Source organism: Microtus pennsylvanicus, chromosome 3 (assembly GCF_037038515.1).
Source record: "Microtus pennsylvanicus isolate mMicPen1 chromosome 3, mMicPen1.hap1, whole genome shotgun sequence".
Taxonomy (NCBI): domain Eukaryota; kingdom Metazoa; phylum Chordata; class Mammalia; order Rodentia; family Cricetidae; genus Microtus; species Microtus pennsylvanicus.
In genome coordinates this window covers 98,668,197-98,685,630 of record NC_134581.1, presented here as the reverse complement: position 1 = coordinate 98,685,630, position 17,434 = coordinate 98,668,197, and the positions used below count along the sequence as shown (strand labels likewise).

Sequence of the window (17,434 nt, the reverse complement as noted above, 5' to 3'; positions counted from 1 at the left end):
GCATGCCTCCCCCCAATAATACATGTAACTTAAGAAGCAGTCTGCTACACGACTCATGTAATTGCAGGACTGTGCAGAAACTTCCATCTTGACCTTTTGCTTTTTCTTTCCTTGAAGGATGGTTCAGCAGTTTGGAGTGGACTTTGAAAAGCGAATCGAGGGCTCTGGAGATCAAGTGGATACGCTGGAGCTGTCTGGGGGGGCCCGAATCAATCGCATCTTTCATGAGCGCTTTCCCTTTGAGCTGGTAAAGGTGAGTGCTCAGCCTGGAGCGTGCATCAGACACCCAGACGTGTTTGGTCTCAATCTTGGCCTTAAACCTTCTTCCAAACCAAGATGTCACGAGCTCTGCATCATGCTGAAGGCGCTGTCAGTAAACATGGCCTGAAAAACGTTTCCCCATGGTCTCTGTCTTCTGAGATCTCACAGCTTAGATGCTCTGGGCAGAACAGTAGGAAAGTTCATGTTTCTTACTCTGATGAGAGAGAAAAGGATACATGATGGCCAACAAGATGGCTCAGCAGGTAAAGGCACCTTCTGCTCAACCTGATGACCTGAGTTTGATGTCCAGGCAAAAACAGAACCAACTCCTGCGAGGTTTCCTCTGACCCCATACATACTTTGTGAAATTCAGACCCCTCCTATACACATTCTCATACAACGGATAACCGCTATGCCGAGAGTGAGTGTGAGGCCTGCTCTCAAAACCTGAAACAAAATCAAAACCAAAAGGCCAGGAATCCCGGAGCTTGGGAGTCAGAGGCAGGACAACCAGGGGTACTTGGGAGATCCTGTCTCAGAACAAAAAAAGGAAAGCAGACTATTCATTTATGTCCTTTGCCTTTGAGGCAGTGACTGTCTCACATACAGAGGTACACATGTGCCAGTACAGAGGTCAGAGAACAGCCTCCAGGGTCATTTTTCAGTTGCCACTCACTTGCTTGTTTGTTTTTCCAAGAAAGGGTTTCTCTGTGTAGCCCTGGCTGTCCTGGAACTGATCTGTAGACTAGGCTGACTTCAATTTCAGAGATTTGCCTGCTTTGCCCTACCAAGTGCTAGGATTAAAGGTGTGCACTACCACCCCTCCACACACATCCCAGCTATCACTTTTGGGGGGTGGGGGAGGTTTCTCTGTAGCTTTGGAGTCCTGGAACTCGCTCTGTAGACTAGGCTGGCCTCAAACTCACAGAGATTTGCCTGCCTCTGCCTCTTGAATGCTGGGATTAAAGGTGTGTCACCACTGCCTAGCTATCACTCTTGTTGTTTAATACAAGGTTTTGTTGTAGCCTAAGTTGACCTCAAACTCTGTGTAGTCAGTCATGACCTTCTGATCCTCCTGTGCTAGGAGTAAAGCCACGTATTACCACATCTAGTTTATTCTGTATTTGGGGTTAATGCAACTGTGGCCAATACTCACAGAGCTATAGTTCTGGTCCAGCCATACTTTTCCTGAGACAGGATCTCTCACCAGCCTAGAACTTAAGCCTGCTGACTGGAAAGACTTTCTTTTGTTTATGAGTGTTTTTCCTGATGTGCGCAAGTATACCATGTACATATGTAATAGCCCGTAGAAGCCAGAAGAGGGCCCCGAATCCCATGAAACTGGAGTTATGGATAGTTGTAAGTCATTATGTGGGTGCTGGTCCTTTGCAAAAGCAGCCAGTGAGTGCTGAGCCATCTCTGCAGCCCAATACACCCAGGGTGTGTGTGTGTGTGTGTGTGTGTGTGTGTGTGTGTGTGTGTGTGTGTGTGTGTGTGTGTGTAAGATGTTGTATCTATTTACTTAGTGTGTGGAGGTCAGAGAACAACTTTCAGGCATTGGTTCTTCCACTACATGGATTCTGGGGATGTACCCAGATCATCTGGCTTAGTGGTAGGCACCCTTACTTACTGAGCCATTTCTATGACCTTCAGTTGTTTTTAACATTGAGCTGCTAGGTCATCTTTGTGAAGTATAGTCATAAATAGAACAAACTGTCCCAGAATCTGCTTATGCTTGGTGTGACCCTGGGAATTCAATCCATGTATTTGCTTGTTTTCTCTCAGATGGAGTTTGATGAGAAAGATCTACGGCGAGAGATCAGCTATGCTATTAAGAACATCCATGGAGTCAGGCAAGTTACATGGGAAGTCTCCATGTTCTCCTCCCCTCGACCCATGTGGGCCCCGCAACCTTCTGAGTCTCTGGTAGTGAGGCCTTGACAAGGTTCATGGGTAGTTTTCAGCACTATTTAAACGTCTTGGTCTCCAAGGACAGAGAGTATATGTGTTGGCTCTGTATGACTATTCTGGGTCTCTTAGCTACTTTGTCCTCTGGATGAAATGCATAGATTAGTGTGACCTTATTCCCTGTGACATCTGTAGTGATCAGAGGCTGGGTGGGAACAGAACTGAGTTGTGTTCATGGGAACCCGAATCTTGTTTGATCATGGGTCACTTGTGAGCCTCTTAGTGTCCCATCCATAATTACAATCAATGAAGTGTACCCAGTTCTCTCGCCTCTCAAGATTCTTGAGTTACTGTGAGGGCTCCCTAACCAGGGACTCTCGGCCATCCCAGCCAGCTTTGATGGAATGGCCTTCCTCATCAGGGACCTAGCCATGCTTAGAAAGTGGCTGACTGCCCTTTGTTTCTCTCTGACTTATCTTTCCCTGCTTCCCCACTGGGTCCGGACCTTTTTAGAACTGGGCTCTTCACGCCGGACTTGGCGTTCGAGGCCATTGTGAAAAAGCAGGTGGTCAAGCTGAAAGAGCCCTGTCTGAAATGCGTGGACCTGGTTATCCAGGAGCTTATCAGTACAGTTAGGCAATGCACCAGCAAGGTATCTCACCCGCGGACATGGGGCCGCAGGCTTGGTATCAGGCCCCAGGTTACCTCATTTCCAAGAATTCTGAAGGGATGGGAATGTGTCAGTCTGGACCCACTCAGGAGGGGGTGGGGGAACACTGGGCTTCTGAGTACCAGCTAGAGGGTAACAGGCCTCCTGGGACCCTGATACCAAGCCCAGCATGCATCTGGTGGAATGGGGGTATCATCTGGCTGTATTGCTTTGCTGCTTGCTAGGGAAGCAGATTGGGGCTTTCTGCTTGAGCTTTGGAGGCCAAGACCCCTGAAATTCCCCTGCTGTCCCCCTTGACAAATGACAAATGCCTGGCTTCTCTGGAACGAGTCACTTCTTTGTCCCCCTGGCACTGGAAAGAACACAAAACTGATGGTGTAATGAGAGCTCAGTGCCCAGCTTCACAAAGCTACTTTGGCTCCTCAGTGGCCCTACTAGCTTTTGCTGTGTGCCCTGTGGTGTCTTTGTTTCATCTCCACCCCTCCCAGGTAAATCTATGCTCAGTCTTCCTGGTCCTGAAGACCTATATCCCACTCTTCATGGGCAACTGTCTCCATTCCAACCAACCTGCCAGGCTCCTGAGAGGGCTAGTTCTCAGGACAGTACACTCCTGACAAGCAGCTGAAGTGCTTAGCAGGGAAGAGAGGGCATCTGCTTGCAGGATCAATATCCCCAGCTCTCTGAAATGGCAAAGAATTTCTGCTTGAGCTGCCTGTTCTACTGGAGCAAAGTCCCCGTGTACTTCCTCAGCTTCTCCAGTTGGAAAACAGAGCAAAAGGAAAAAACAAGACAAAAAAAAAAAAGCCAGGCAAGGGGTAGGGTGAGTTTGTAGAGTGCTTGCCTGGCGTGCACAAAGCTCAGGGTTCCATCCTTGGCATCACATAGACTAGATATGGTGGCTCATATCTGTGATCCTAGTACTCAGGAGTTGGAAGTAGAAAGATCCAAAGTTTAAGGTCATCCTTAATCGTATGGCAAGTTGGAGGTTAGCATGTGCTGCGTGGGACTGTTTGAAAAACCAGAACCTAGAGTGGCTGCTGACTGTCATCCTGGGAGCCACTGTCACTGATGTGACCATTTGAGATGTGCTCACATACCTCTGTCCCTGTGATGACAGTGTCCTGTAGATCAGCCCTCTGCTCTCCCAGGCCTGTTGATTCCAAGACATACATGGGTGTAGGCTTTTCTGCGCATGCACTAACTAGCTCATTCTTGTTTCTTCTCTCTCTCTCTCTCTCTCTCTTTCTCTCTCTCTCTCCATCTCTTGTCCTGTGTGTGCATTTGTGCGTGTGGCCTGCACTACCTCTGGGTGTCTCTCAACCTCGTCCCGCCCTTCTCCACATGACCCAGGACGGGGCTCTTCACCCCCGACATGGCCTTTGAAGCCATCGTGAAAAAACAGCTTGTAAAACTCAAAGAGCCAAGTTTGAAGTGTGTTGACCTGGTGGTGTCGGAGCTAGCCACGGTCATTAAAAAGTGTGCTGAGAAGGTAACAGGCCTTGCTCCTCCTGCCCCTCATCAGTTCCCACCTCACCATTTCTTCACTGGCATCAGCCCTGAGCATCTGGACAGTCCTGCTGGAGGGAACCCCTGCTAAGCACACTTGTCACCCTCCCCACCTTTTCAGTTCTGGGGTCCAATGGAGTTACCTTTGGCATGTCCAAGCACAGTCCCATTTGTGAAGCAGTTCCTATTCCTAGGTCCCACCCCCTTGCCCTAACATGAGCACCTGCATGCTCCTGCCTTATGGTGCATTAGCAGCATCTCTCACCAACTGGGGAAGATGTGGCTTCCTCACACGCGTGGCTCAGATCATTCACTATCCCAGAAGGGGGTTTGAGGGTTGCCCATATGGGTGCCAAATTCATAGTGATCAGGGGACAGTTTCCAGCAAAGGGTTCCCTGAGCTCGATGGCCCAGATGCTGTCTCTGTTATCCTGGAGCAGGCCACCATGCTCATTTGAATGCTCAGTGAGGGCCATCAGTTTGTCCTGCCTGCACTTAATGCTGGGCGGGAGGGGGATGTCTGGCACCTCTGGGTGACAAAAGCATGTCACTCATTTCTCTGCCACTTTTCACCCGTTTGCTGGCTTTGCAAAGCAGCTCTCAGCATGCACTGCCACCCTCTCCCCTTTTTCACTCCACTTGCCCCTGACTGGCCTGCCCTTGTCTCTCAGCTGAGAAGCTGAGAGACAAGAGCAAAGTGGGGACCTGATGGCCCCTCATTTCTTTCCCTGTTTCATCCTTGCACTTGGTTTGTTTCTCTCTGGCCTGGCCATGGAGACCTTGCCAACTCAGCCCTTCTACTTGTCCCCCAGCTCAGTTCCTACCCCCGGTTGCGAGAGGAGACAGAGCGAATTGTCACCACCTATATCAGGGAGCGAGAGGGGAGAACCAAGGACCAGGTAATGTACCAATTTACTCTTTCCTTTTCCTCATCTGTTCACGTGTTGGAAAATTGAGAGTATAGTTCTGTGAGGTTGTTTTTTTATTATAATTATTCATTTCAAATGAGTTTTCCACAGCATGCATGTGGAGGCCAGAGGACATCTCCAAGAAGTTGGGCTCCTTCTCTCTTTATGTAGAAGTTTGGGGGGGTCAAATGTAGGTCACCAGACTTACAAGGCAAGCCTCTTCACTTGCTGAACCATCTTACCAGCCCCAAAGATGCATTCCAAGGCTAGACCATGACTCTGTTGGTGTAGCACTTGCCTAGCACCCTGTAAGCAGGTTGTGATTGTACACGGTTGTCATCCTACCACTTGGGAGCTGGAGGCAGGAGGATCAGAAACTCACACTGAGTTCAAGCCCACCAGTCTGGGCTGCACGAGATTTTGTGTCCCACACTCTCACCTAAAAAAGATTCATCAGAGGGGGAGGGAAGTGGGAGGCGGTGGCGGGGTGGAGGCAGAAATCTTTAATAAATAAATTAATTAATAAAAAAAGATTCATCAGTCTTCACCATCCCATGCCCAGCCTGTATCCTGGCCGCCCCATCACATACTGAGCCGTCTCCTACTGTGATTGTTCAGGTGATGTTCATGTCTTTGTCCAGCTACAGATTAGATTGCTCTGTGATGCGACTAAATCTTTGTTCATTTTTTTTAAAGACCAAGGTTTGTTTGCCAGGGTCTTTTCCCACAGTCCTTTGGAGAGACACCATGGGACTCTGATTTCCAACTCTGATCCAATGTGTAGGGTCCATGTGTTGTCTGTGGTGGCCATGGTTGACTTTCTCCATTGTTGGGGGTATTTTCTCTGGTGAATATACTACACACTTTTAGGGCTTCCCTTGACTGCCAGAAGATGACTAGAACTCTCTGGAGGAAAGTGGACCTGCAGGCTTGCTGCCCCTCTGCAGCAGAATCTCTGCTGTCCCTTTCCATACCCTGGGCTGTCATTAATCCTTCAGGTGCAGGGCTGCAGAGATGCCTCAGTGGACCCAGATTTTGTTCCCAGCACCCACATGTTGGCTCAAAACCATCAATGACTCCAGTTCCAGAGGTCTAATACCTACTTCTGATGTAGCAAGCCCCAGGCATGCACTTGGTGAACAGACAGACAATACATGCTGGCCTCATGCATATAAATATAATTATGGGGCCCCGTTACAGGTGCTTAAACTAGTACAGGTATCCATATTGTGTCTGCTTATTACTCTGGTAAGATTGTCCCTGCAGCACCTTCACCATTGATCCAAAGAATTGTCCTTAAATCTTCATTTAGCACTGGGGCTCTTAGATTAGCTTCTGTGGCCTGGGAGATGTGGGTTTAGTGCAGATACCCGTCGTTACAATAGAGAGTCTGAAGCAGGACAGTCAAGAGTTCAGGCTGGACAGACTACATTACACAGTGAAACCACAGTGAAAACGTCCTGAAACAACACAAGGGCAACCCGTCCAGCATTCACAAAACCCTGGGTTGTAAGCAGGTTTTCTGTCCTCCTCCAGCTCCTAATCACAGCATGAAGACTTATTCATTATGAAAGCTCGGCTTAATAATTTAATAATTTAGCTTAGGCTTAAATTAATCCATTTCTATTCATCTACTTTCTACCTCATATTACTGTATTACTTTTACTCTGCACTGCCCATGCTGCTGTCCTGTTTCTGGCTCGCAACTCTTCCCAGCGTCATCTCTGGGAAAATCTTGCCTAGCTATTGGCAGCTTTTTATTAAACCAATCCAAGTGACACATCTTCACGGCGTACAAAAAGATTATTCCACAACCCATCCCCAGCACCTCATGAATCACCTCACAGCACCACATGACGGTGCATGTGAGACTGCTCAGGAGGTAGAGGCAGGAGGATCAGGAATTGAAGGTCTTTCTTATCTGCATGGTGAGTTAGAGGCCATCTTGGGCTCCATGAGACCCTGTCTCCAAAGAAAACAAGCAGAAAGTCAAAGTAATACACCGCCAGAAGCATGAGCACTTCTAGGCTGCTGCCGTCTGTCCAGTGCACACAGCCCTGGTATCCCTCTGTGGACACTGAGCTGTGCAATGACAACATGCAGGCCTTATAGAGCCAGCTCCAAGGACTCTGTGCACAACACCCAGCCCTCCCCAACAGCCTCCCAGCTCTGTGTATTTTGTCTTGCTTATCAGTGAGGACCTAGAGGTAACCTTTGGGGGAACTAGAGTCTCTCTCCCCAGACAGCCTGGCTATTCTTAATAGAGACTAGGGTGGAACGCTGCCTGAGCCAGTGATGTCCATGGAGCAACCTCAGCCTGTGCAAACTAGGACCAGGAGCATCCCACACACAGGGCTGAAATGGGTTTGGCAGTGAACTGTCTGAAGATTTGAGAATGCAACTTTCCTAGGTGTGGGTGGGTGCACGCACACAAGCAGGGGCTCCTGCAAACGTGATTGGGTTTTTAGTACGTGTGGTGCTGGGGTCTATCCTCATGCCAGGCAAGTGCTCTACCTACCACTGAACCATAGCCCCAGTCCATCTTTTTTTTTTTTTGATGGGAATGAATATTTTGTCTATGTGTTAAGTGTACCACATGCCTGTCAGGTGCCTGTGGAGGCTAGAAGAGGGCATCAGATCCCCTGGAACTGGAGTTATAGACAATTGTGAGCCACCTTGTGGGTGTTAGGAATTGAACCTGGGTCCTCTAGAGGAGCAGAAAATGCTTGTATCCACTCAGCAGCCCCCAACCTTACCTTTAACTTTATGTGAGTGTGTTGAAAACAGAGCTACGTGTGAGCCAGATGTGCTGACGTACATTTTTTAATCCCAGCACTTGGGAGGCAGAGGCAGGTGGCTCTCTGAATCTCTGAGTTCAAGGATAGCCTGGTCTACAGAGTGAGTTCTAGGACAGCCACAGCTATTCAGGGAAACCTTGTCTCAAAAACCAAAAAAGAGAGGAGAGAGGGAGGGAGGGGAGGGGGGAGGGAAGGGGAGGGGAGGAAGGAAAGAAAGAAAGAAAGAAAGAAAGAAAGAAAGAAAGAAAGAAAGAACGAAAGAAAGAAAGAAAGAAGAAAAAGAAAACAGTAACGCATTACCCTGGCTGGCTTAAATTCAGAATGTTTGGTTTTTGCCAAAGACCTGCTTTGGGTGGGAGTTGAAGGCCCAGAGGAGATGTATGGAGTGGGTAGGCGGTGATGGGGGCTGACACAGGACGGACATGGCCTAATTGAGATGGCTACCAACAGGGAGGGGAAAAAGCACAGTATTATGTACCCTATGGGGGCATGTGAGCCGAGGTGTGGCTTGAGATCTGGGATTAAGAAATCTAGCATTGACATTGGCACCAGTCACATGTTAATGAAAGGGTCGTATGTTCCTTTTGCCAGAGATAAAGAAAATCACTGCTTTAGGAAGCAGAAACACTGCTTCCCACAATGGAGACCCTTATCCAAATGACTGACCTTGGGGAAAGGACTTCTTCTTGGGACCAGACACTGTTCTACAATTTTTTAATCTTACTATGTGGGCTTGCTCCCCTCATAATGCTCCCAAAAGGGACGATCCTGCTGTCTTCCTCTTTTCCCATCATACCGTGCCATCCTGAGTTCTCTATACTTACTAACTGAACTCTTGCTCTTCATGGGCTCTGGATCTGGACTGTAGGCATTTTATCCTTGGGATCAGCTTTGTCTGGTAAATCTCTAACATTGCTATTCTTGGTGAAATTAATTAGGAGGGCACAATGGAATTCTTGGTAAGTATTATTTTGTTTATAGAGAGGTTACCATTGTACATATTTTTATCCTTTACTAAAGCCTGCACAAAATTTCCTAAAGGGAAATGCATTAATATTGAGAATCATTGAAAATGAAAGTAAAGCCACACGGTAGTGGCGCACACATTTAATGGGAGACAGGTAGGAGGATCTCTGTGAGGTCAAGGCCAGCCTGGTCTACAAAAGCTATTTTCAGGACAGCTAGGGCTGTCCCACAAGAGAAACCCTGTCTCAAAAAACCCCCCAAAAAGAAAGTGTAAGTGAAAGATGCGGAGAAGGGTGGTCTGCAATGTGGAAATTCTGGAACTTTGCCCAGCAGCAGTGGTCACCGTGCAGTCCATGCCATTTCTTGTTCAATATAATATATACACATTGCTGTGAAGATGTGCTGCAAGCAAGCATGCGCTTTTCCATTTGAAAGTAGCACTGATGAGATCAAAGGCGAGTCTGAAGTCGTAGTGCATTGTGATTGGAAGCTGGTAGAGTGCTCGTCTAGCATATGTGTAAGGAAAGTCCTGACTCCAATCCCAGCAATACCAATAGAAAAGAAAAAGAAAGAAGAAAATGAACCCAATCCACTTTCATAATTTAGTAACATTAGGCCCCATTCTGGGGCCAAAGGTAGATACCAGTTCTTGTGATCAGACTGTACCCATGACCACCACATTGGGCTACCAGATACTGTCCCCTTAGCCCAGTCTTCCTGTGGGGCTCTTCCCACCCTTGTCCTGGTGATCCAGCCTTCCTACTGATAGCTCCTGCCTAGGAGGATTGTGGGAATGCAGCAAGTGTGCCTGCTGCCCTCTGCTGGTGTGTGCGCGCTTGCACGTGTGCATTTGTGTGTGTGTGTGTGTGTGTGTGTGTGTGTGCGCGCGTGTGTGCGCGCGCGCTGCCTTCTTTGCTGTTCTGTACTCTATACTCACAACCACCCCTGCTTCCCTCTAGATTCTTCTTCTGATTGACATTGAGCAGTCCTACATCAACACGAACCATGAAGACTTCATTGGATTTGCCAAGTATGTACTTACATAGCCAGTGACACAGGGGCGGCACCAGAGTGTCTGTCCAGCTGGTGGGAATGCTGGGCGAAGTGCAGAGTCATTTGAGTGTGTCTTAAAACTTTTGGGGGCTAATCATGACTTTTGTCACAGTGTCTTCACCCAGCAGTCTACCTGTGGATATCTCAGGGTCAACGTGGGGGTTCTGTGCTCATTCTTAGGGAAGGGGGCAGCCAGCCAGGTTCATACCCCTGCAAGACTTCTCAGAATCTTTCATTGGCCCATACACACCCGACTCCTGGCCTTTCCATATTCAGAGCACCTCACACACTCTGCTTTCCACATACGTACTGTAGATTTAAAACCAGAACCTTGGGCTGGGAATTTGTCTCCATTGTTAGCACACTTGCCTAGCATGCACACGGCCATGGGATAGACCACATAACCAGGCATGGTATCTGGCGTATTGACCCTGGGTCAGCCATTACCACTGGACCAGCTGGCATACTTGAGTGCCACTGGGGGTGTTCTGGTGGGTCATGCGGCTTCTCTTCACTGTGGTTAATAAGACACCAGCACACAGCAAAGACCATCTCGCTTGTGTCTGTCTGTGTACTACTGGTGTACTTTCACTCCAGGCCCAGCCAGGTCCTCCTGCCTGCCCACAGGAATTTCCTGTGCAGAGACAGACAAGGACAGTATGTTCAGGGGGTTCTGGAGACCTCTTGACAGGGAGAGCCTTCTAGGTTGGTGCTCCAGGCAGAGTTGATGAAACATCTGTTGTGGGCTGGGCACAGGGCAGCTGAGTGAAGTGAGTGAAGGAATAACATATAGCCCAGGGCCCTAGCTGGGCCATTTCTTCCCTGGTGTGGGTTGCACCATGTGCTGGGGGTGCAGCCTCTTTAAATCTTGTTCTCCCAGCTGTGCATGGACAGCAAGTGCCCCACTGATTGGTTGCTGCCGGTTTCCTCACCTCAATGTCTCTGCTTCTCACACTTCATCCACAGTTCCTTCTCACAATCTCTCCTGTTTTTCCTTTGACCTCTTCACTTCTTTCTCTGGATTCCGGGGCCTTCCCACTTACCCAGCTGTTACTATACTGAGGAGCTGGTCACAGGGTGGGTATTGCCTGCTGTGTGCCTTTTTCCCTGGTGTGTGACCTGGGGTGCACTTCCTGGGAGGCCTCAAGCTTGTTGGGGATGTTCCAGGAGCCCCTGGATTACAGCAGAGCCACTCTTTGAGCCAGGGCCCCACCCAGGTCTGTGAAGAGGACAGTGGGTAAGACCCCAAAGTGGCTGTCCCTATAGGGCACACAGATTAGGGAGTGAGTGGGTGGTTGAGGATAGCAACAAAAAGCATGAGGGACCTGGAGAGACCCTTCCGAGGAAGTAGGCTGAGGAGAAGAATTTAGATTACTTGCCATGGTACCCGAAGTCTCTGATTAGGGCCAGGGAAAGGTGTCACTGTCTTTGCTGCTGTTTAAGGGAGCCACAATACAATTCAGATATGTTACATCAGGGTCCTTGTCATCACACAGTCTTGCTGTGAGTGATGGCTTACTTATTCCTTTGTGTGAGATGTCCCACCTCCTTCCTTTGTTTCACATCCTAGACCCCAGAAGAAAAGCCCTGAGGGCTGCTAACGTGGCCTGCTTGGTAGAGCACTTGCTTAGCGTGCAGCCAGTCCAGCACCAGATCAAAGGGACATGATAGCATACACCCATCATCCCACCCAAGAGACAGGGTGATCAGCTCAGAGTCACCTTTGCTATATATCTGATTTAGAAGCCAGCCAGGACCATAAGAGACCTTCCCTTAAAAAAAAAAATAAAATAATTAGGGCCAATAAGATGGCTTAGCAGATAAAAGTGCATGGTGTACAAACCATGCGACTAGTTAGAGCTCCACATTCACAATGGCGTGTCTCCCAAAAAAATTAAGAAAAGTTTTAAAATAAAACAAGTCCTGGGGCCGGGCGGTGGTGGCGCACGCCTTTAATCCTAGCACTCGGGAGGCAGAGGCAGGAGGATCTCTGTGAGTTCGAGACCAGCCTGGTCTACAAGAGCTAGTTCCAGGACAGGCTCCAAAGCCACAGAGAAACCCTGTCTCGAAAAACCAAAAAACCAAAAAAAAAAACAAAAAACAAAAAAACAAGTCCTGGGGTGATAGTGTTAGGATGAGCACTGGGTGGGATTCTACATCAGTTCTTAGTTTTCCAGTCCTTAACAATCTAGAATAAGGAGCCCATCTCCTCCAAATACACTCACCCTGTCCAGCAGCTGCCTGAAAACTTTGTTGTGGGTTCCAGGCTCCGAGTGTAGGCCACCTGACCTCATTAGGTAACTAGGCTCAGATTCGTGCTCTGCCCACCTTAGCTTCCCACTTGCTGGGGTTGCTAGCCTGCACTCCCTTAACTGCCACTTGAGACTCAGCTGGCCTGCACTGTAGGCAGTCTCAGAGCAGCCAGCGGGGAGTGAAGCAAGCCGTGTTGCTGTTGGTATCTTCTGTAGTCTTACAACTAGAGCTGTAAGATGAGGCTGGAGACAGGGCACAGTGGTCAAGAGCACTGGCTGCTTCTACAGAGGACCTGGGCTCTTCCCAGAGCTCACTTCAGGTGGCTCACAACCACCTGCAACCTCTGCTCCAGGGGATCCAATCAATGCCTCTGGCTTCTGCCTCCAGGGGCACCTGCACATATGTGGCACACACACACACACACACACACATCTTTTTTTGTTTGGGGGAGTTATTTTTGTTGTTGTTTGTTTTTCGAGACAGTGTTTTTCTGTGTAACAGTCCTGGAACTCACTCTGTAGACCAGGCTATCCTTGAACTCAGAGTTCACCAGTCTCTGCCTCCTGAGTGCTGGGATTAAAGGTGTGTGCCATCTCTGCCCAGGATCTTTATTCTTTTTCTTTCTTTCTTTCTTTGTTTTTTTTTTGTTTTTGTTTTGTTTGTTTGTTTTTTGGATTGTTTTTTTTTTTTGAGAAAATACAACAGAGAAGTGACAGGACACAGTTGTTCTCAGGTGGTTATACAATGTTAGAGCAGTGCGTAAATGAAAGCCAGTGTGGAGAGGGAACTAGAATAGCCTGCCTAGAGGGACCAGGTGCAGAGTGCTTACCTCACATACACAAAGACCTGTGTTCCATCCCCGGCCCCTCATAAACAGGTATAGAGGCACTAGATTGGTAAAGGCAAGAGGATCAGGAGTCAAGGTCGTCCTAGGCTACGTGTGGGGTTTGAGGCCAGCCTGGGCTACTCAAGGCCCTATCTCAAGACAGATCATAAGCCTGATAGTGCACAATCCCAGCACTTGAGAGGCTGAGGCAGGCAGATCTCAATCAGTTACTGGCCAAACTGGTCTACATAGTGAGATTCAGAACAGCCAGGGTTACTTAGTGAGACCCTGTAAGGGGGGGTGGAGGAAGAGAGAGGAAAAGGGAGCTAGAATTGCTGCGGATCCGTGAGGGAGAGCTCGCCCAGCATATATGAGGTCTTGCGTTTGGTCTGCTGTAATCCCCTTTAAAAAGTGAGGGTGGAGGGGCTGGAGAGATGGCTCAGTGGTTAAGAGCACTATCTGCTCTTCCAGAGGTCCTGAGTTCAATTCCCAGCAACCACATGGTGGCTCCAAACCATCTGTAAAGAGATCTGGTGCCCTCCTCTGGTGTGTGGGTATAAATGGAGGCAAAAAGTTGTGTATATATAATAAATAAATCTTTTTTTTTTTTTTAAAAAAAAAGTGAGGGTGGAGAGTGTGACTATTGATAAGAAAACATGCAGAGACCTCCTCTACGTCTCTGGCTTGAGTCAGGCCAGTGTGAACCCCAGAGTCAGGGTTTATCATGAGAGCCATTTCCAGACTGATGTAGACTTGGGTGGGAAGAGAACATGATATGTTGTGCTCAGGTTCCCCTGGAGCCAGCTCCCTGTCCCATTTCCCCTGCATCTTACACCTTCTCTTTGAAGCTTTAACTTCCCAGTGACTTGTGGGAAATAGCTGGTGCTTCTAGAGTGGCCGTGAGAAGGTTCTAGAAGCTAGGGTTAGGCAAATACATTATTCTTGTTTCATGTACTCTAGGTGTCCTCTGCATATAGGGGCCACGTCCTTGCCTCTAGCTTTAGTGGGTCAGTGTGCTCCTAGGGAAAACACCCCAGCCTGGGCTACTGGGGTCTCTGTTTTCCTCCTCCCGCATCTCATCCGAACATGCCTTCTGTTTCTGTTACAGTGCCCAGCAGAGGAGCACGCAGCTGAACAAGAAGAGGGCCATACCCAATCAGGTAGCTCCCCTGCCTCAGCCGTCATTCCCTTCTGGGGATAGAAACACACTGAACCCCCATTATAGCACTTGATACGGGAACTGACACTTGAGTGGCCACTCACTCTGTCAGCCTCTGGTCCACACAGCTGTTAGGGCTATGGCTCCCACAGGGCTTAGAGACCAAATTCCAACACCCAGAGGCTTCATCTGACATCTAAGGTAAAAGTTAGAGTTGACCCTCAAGGTAGGAGAATGTATAGCAATTACCCCGAGGAGTATGCAAGCAGATTGTGTTTCCTAACTCTTGGCCCCAGGAACGAATCAGGTAGTTAGAAGCCGTGGAACATGCCATAGGCAGCTCAGGAAAGATGGAGGTGGTTTGATCCATACCTGGAAACCCCCAAGTTTCCTTTATATCTTACCCCAGCTTCAGAGGCCTTGTATATTTATGAATGGCTTCATAAATACCAGTATTATATGTCTGGTTGGGCTTTTTCTGTCCAGTTTCTGCTACTGTCCCCCTACCCCCTTCCCATGTCAGGCTGGAGTGAGGGTGGGGTGCTGTGCTGTTGTATCTTGCACGATTTAGAGCGAGATTTGGGAGAAATATAACAATTGCATGATTTTGAATTTTCTTTTTTTTTTTGCGCTTGCCATAGGTAGTACATATGTTGTTGCTTTTTTTGTTTTGAAGAAGATAATGAATTAAATATTAACACCATGAATATAATTAATAGCATGTCATTTTTTTTCTTTTGCTGTTTTTTGTTCCTCTGCTCTTCTTTCTCCTGTCATTGTGCTTTTTCCGCTCTTTCTTTGTCCCTTCACGTCCCTTCCATCTCTCTTCTTCCTATTCTTTCTTGATTGACCCACAACCCTAACTTTACATTCTCAAAGGGGGAGATCTTGGTAAGTACCTGCTTAGTGTGGTAGCTAACTTAGAGAATCTAGTAGCAAAGGAGGTCCACCCTTCACCTTCTACTCAAACAACTAAAAAATGAACTAACCGGGGAGCCACATGTCACTGCTGTCACTGGACCTCTTGTCCTGGGTATCTTTTGCTCTCACAAAAATACTAACCAATTGCTTTCTGGGAGGCACACTTCTCTGGCTGGTTCCTACAGGTTCTCCTGGTGTCCATAGTTGAGAGATGGCAAATACGCAGTTCACATATAGCCTCCATCCCCCCTCAGCTTCCTAACCATGGAAGAGTTTGCTCAAATCCTGCTGGAATTCATTCTTGCCGCTGCCCACCCTTATCCTTTCTGCCTTCTGTGCAGACATCACTGACTGACCAGAGCCTGTGTTATTACCACATGTGGAGATTTGCCCTTTCTATGCCTATGGCAGACATGACTAAGTGATCCAACACTTCTTCCTGTGATTTTCCTCCACAGTGAGCCTGGGGCAGGCATTGCTAATCAGTCCTGGCATTCTTTCTTAATATGCATACCATCAACTCCCCCATTCTCTAGCTCTTGTGACTGATTATTGTAATTTTTTAATTTCTCCATGTGCTATCCTACTCCGGTACCCATGACGGGCATAAATAATTAGATTACCTCTAGCCTACTGCCTCTGTGGCAGATAGGATGATCCATGTGGATGTTCAGTTCCACTCTCCCCCTGTTCTTATCCATTGCCTGGGACAGACATCACTAATTAATCCCAGCACGTTGTTGCTGTGCTCCTGGGCAGCTCCCATCAGTCAGTTGGTGCATATTGTATTTGCCATCTTAACTGTGGGTAACTTCTTCCCTTTGCACAAGGGCTGGGAGCTGGGGTGTCAGAAGGGTGCGAGGCCCAGCTCTGTTGAGAGCTGATTCTAGGTGGAGGTACTCCCTGTGAGCAGCTTGGCCCCTAGCCCTGGCAGGCCCCTTTCTCCAGAATATTCTCCTGCTGCTACCACTGCCCTCTGCAAAGATATTCCTGGGGTTTGGAGCCTTTGTAAAGGTTGAGCCAATTCTGTGCCAGTGGTGGGTCCTTGATGGGCCTGGGTCCTGGCAAAAGCAGGCTGAGTCAAGGTTGAAGCCTGGGCCAGTGTTAGAGGAGAGGGGCCAGGGACTAGGTCATTCTCAGGCAATGAGTAAATAAGTCAAGTACTGCTTTTCCTCTCTAGCCCAGATAGCCATTGTTCCTACCTAATTCCATTCTTCTGGCCACAAAGCCATGTGCAGTCACAGGGCCATGGGCCAGACTGGTCATAGCCTCTGGGTACCCAAGCCATACTTGGTCTTCCCGGTGACCTTCACCCAGGGAGGAAACCATCATGGCTCCTGCTGAGCTCACCTTGTTGTCCAAGCCACCAGGATGGGCCCTCTCTCTTCTGTGTGCCTGCATACCTATCATTGTGTACCCCAGAAATGGGAGCCTTAGTTGCTTCTCCTGTTGCCACACCTCTCCCCTGCTTCCTTATCATCCTAAGACCTTGGGTAGAACTATTATATTACCTGGGTTCCCAGTTTGCCTTGGAGATAAGGAGGCACAGCCTTCTCTATTTCCTGGGGTCAATCTGTATCTACTCATAGGGCAGGGTTTTGTCTCAGACTGCACGGTGGTGTTCCCACTGGCAGGGGGCTGGAAGGGAAGGGTGCCTTGGGACCTATTGTCAGCCCATGTGCCCTGAAGCCCAGTCAGCCCCTCTGACTGCTTTTACCCTTAGTGGATGCAGCTGGGCCAGACCTCCAAGGGACGATGGTACACCTGTTGATGCAGGAGTACAGAGACCCTACCACATGAGATTCTTGGGGTATGGTGGCAGCTTGAGCCCAGTTTCTCTCCCTTGGTTGACATGTGGAGACTGAGGCTAAGCCCAGGGAGCTCTTGTCTAAGTGAAAGGGCCTCTACCATGCTGGCAGGACAGAATACAGCTGTAGGTCGCCAGCCTAGGTGGTCTGGGGTCAAGGGTTTTTGTGGAATGCTGAACCTCCAGAGCTGAGCCCAGGGCATTCTGGAATGAATCAGTATGAGGCAGTCACTCTGTTCCTAGCATGGACATCGAGCCCTCCCTGGGCCTCCAGCAACTCTAGGAGTCTGAGGTCTCCTGACCTCCCAGGGAGAATGAGGGATGCCAAGTGGCAGCTTATGCTGTTCCCAACCCGAGAAGGGACTTTAGTGGTTTACAGGGGTCCCTGAAACTTTACT

At 48.7% G+C, this 17,434-nt stretch overlaps 1 protein-coding gene across 15 annotated transcripts in view; it reads left to right on the top strand.

The window, feature by feature from the left end:
* Positions 1-17,434, top strand: part of Dnm2 (dynamin 2) — an 89,127-nt gene that overhangs the window by 55,820 nt on the left and 15,873 nt on the right. For 3 of the 15 annotated variants that reach the window (XM_075966614.1, XM_075966610.1, XM_075966606.1), the window contains exons 8-14: positions 118-253; positions 2,047-2,114; positions 2,683-2,821; positions 5,158-5,244; positions 9,977-10,047; positions 14,258-14,309; positions 15,188-15,199. In XM_075966614.1, the coding sequence (XP_075822729.1) occupies positions 118-253; positions 2,047-2,114; positions 2,683-2,821; positions 5,158-5,244; positions 9,977-10,047; positions 14,258-14,309; positions 15,188-15,199 (565 nt within the window). Of the gene's footprint in view, positions 1-117; positions 254-2,046; positions 2,115-2,682; positions 2,822-4,189; positions 4,329-5,157; positions 5,245-9,976; positions 10,048-11,117; positions 11,148-14,257; positions 14,319-15,187; positions 15,200-17,434 lie in introns of all 15 variants that reach the window. The other 12 variants (XM_075966608.1, XM_075966604.1, XM_075966601.1 and 9 more) reach the window with 7 other exon arrangements.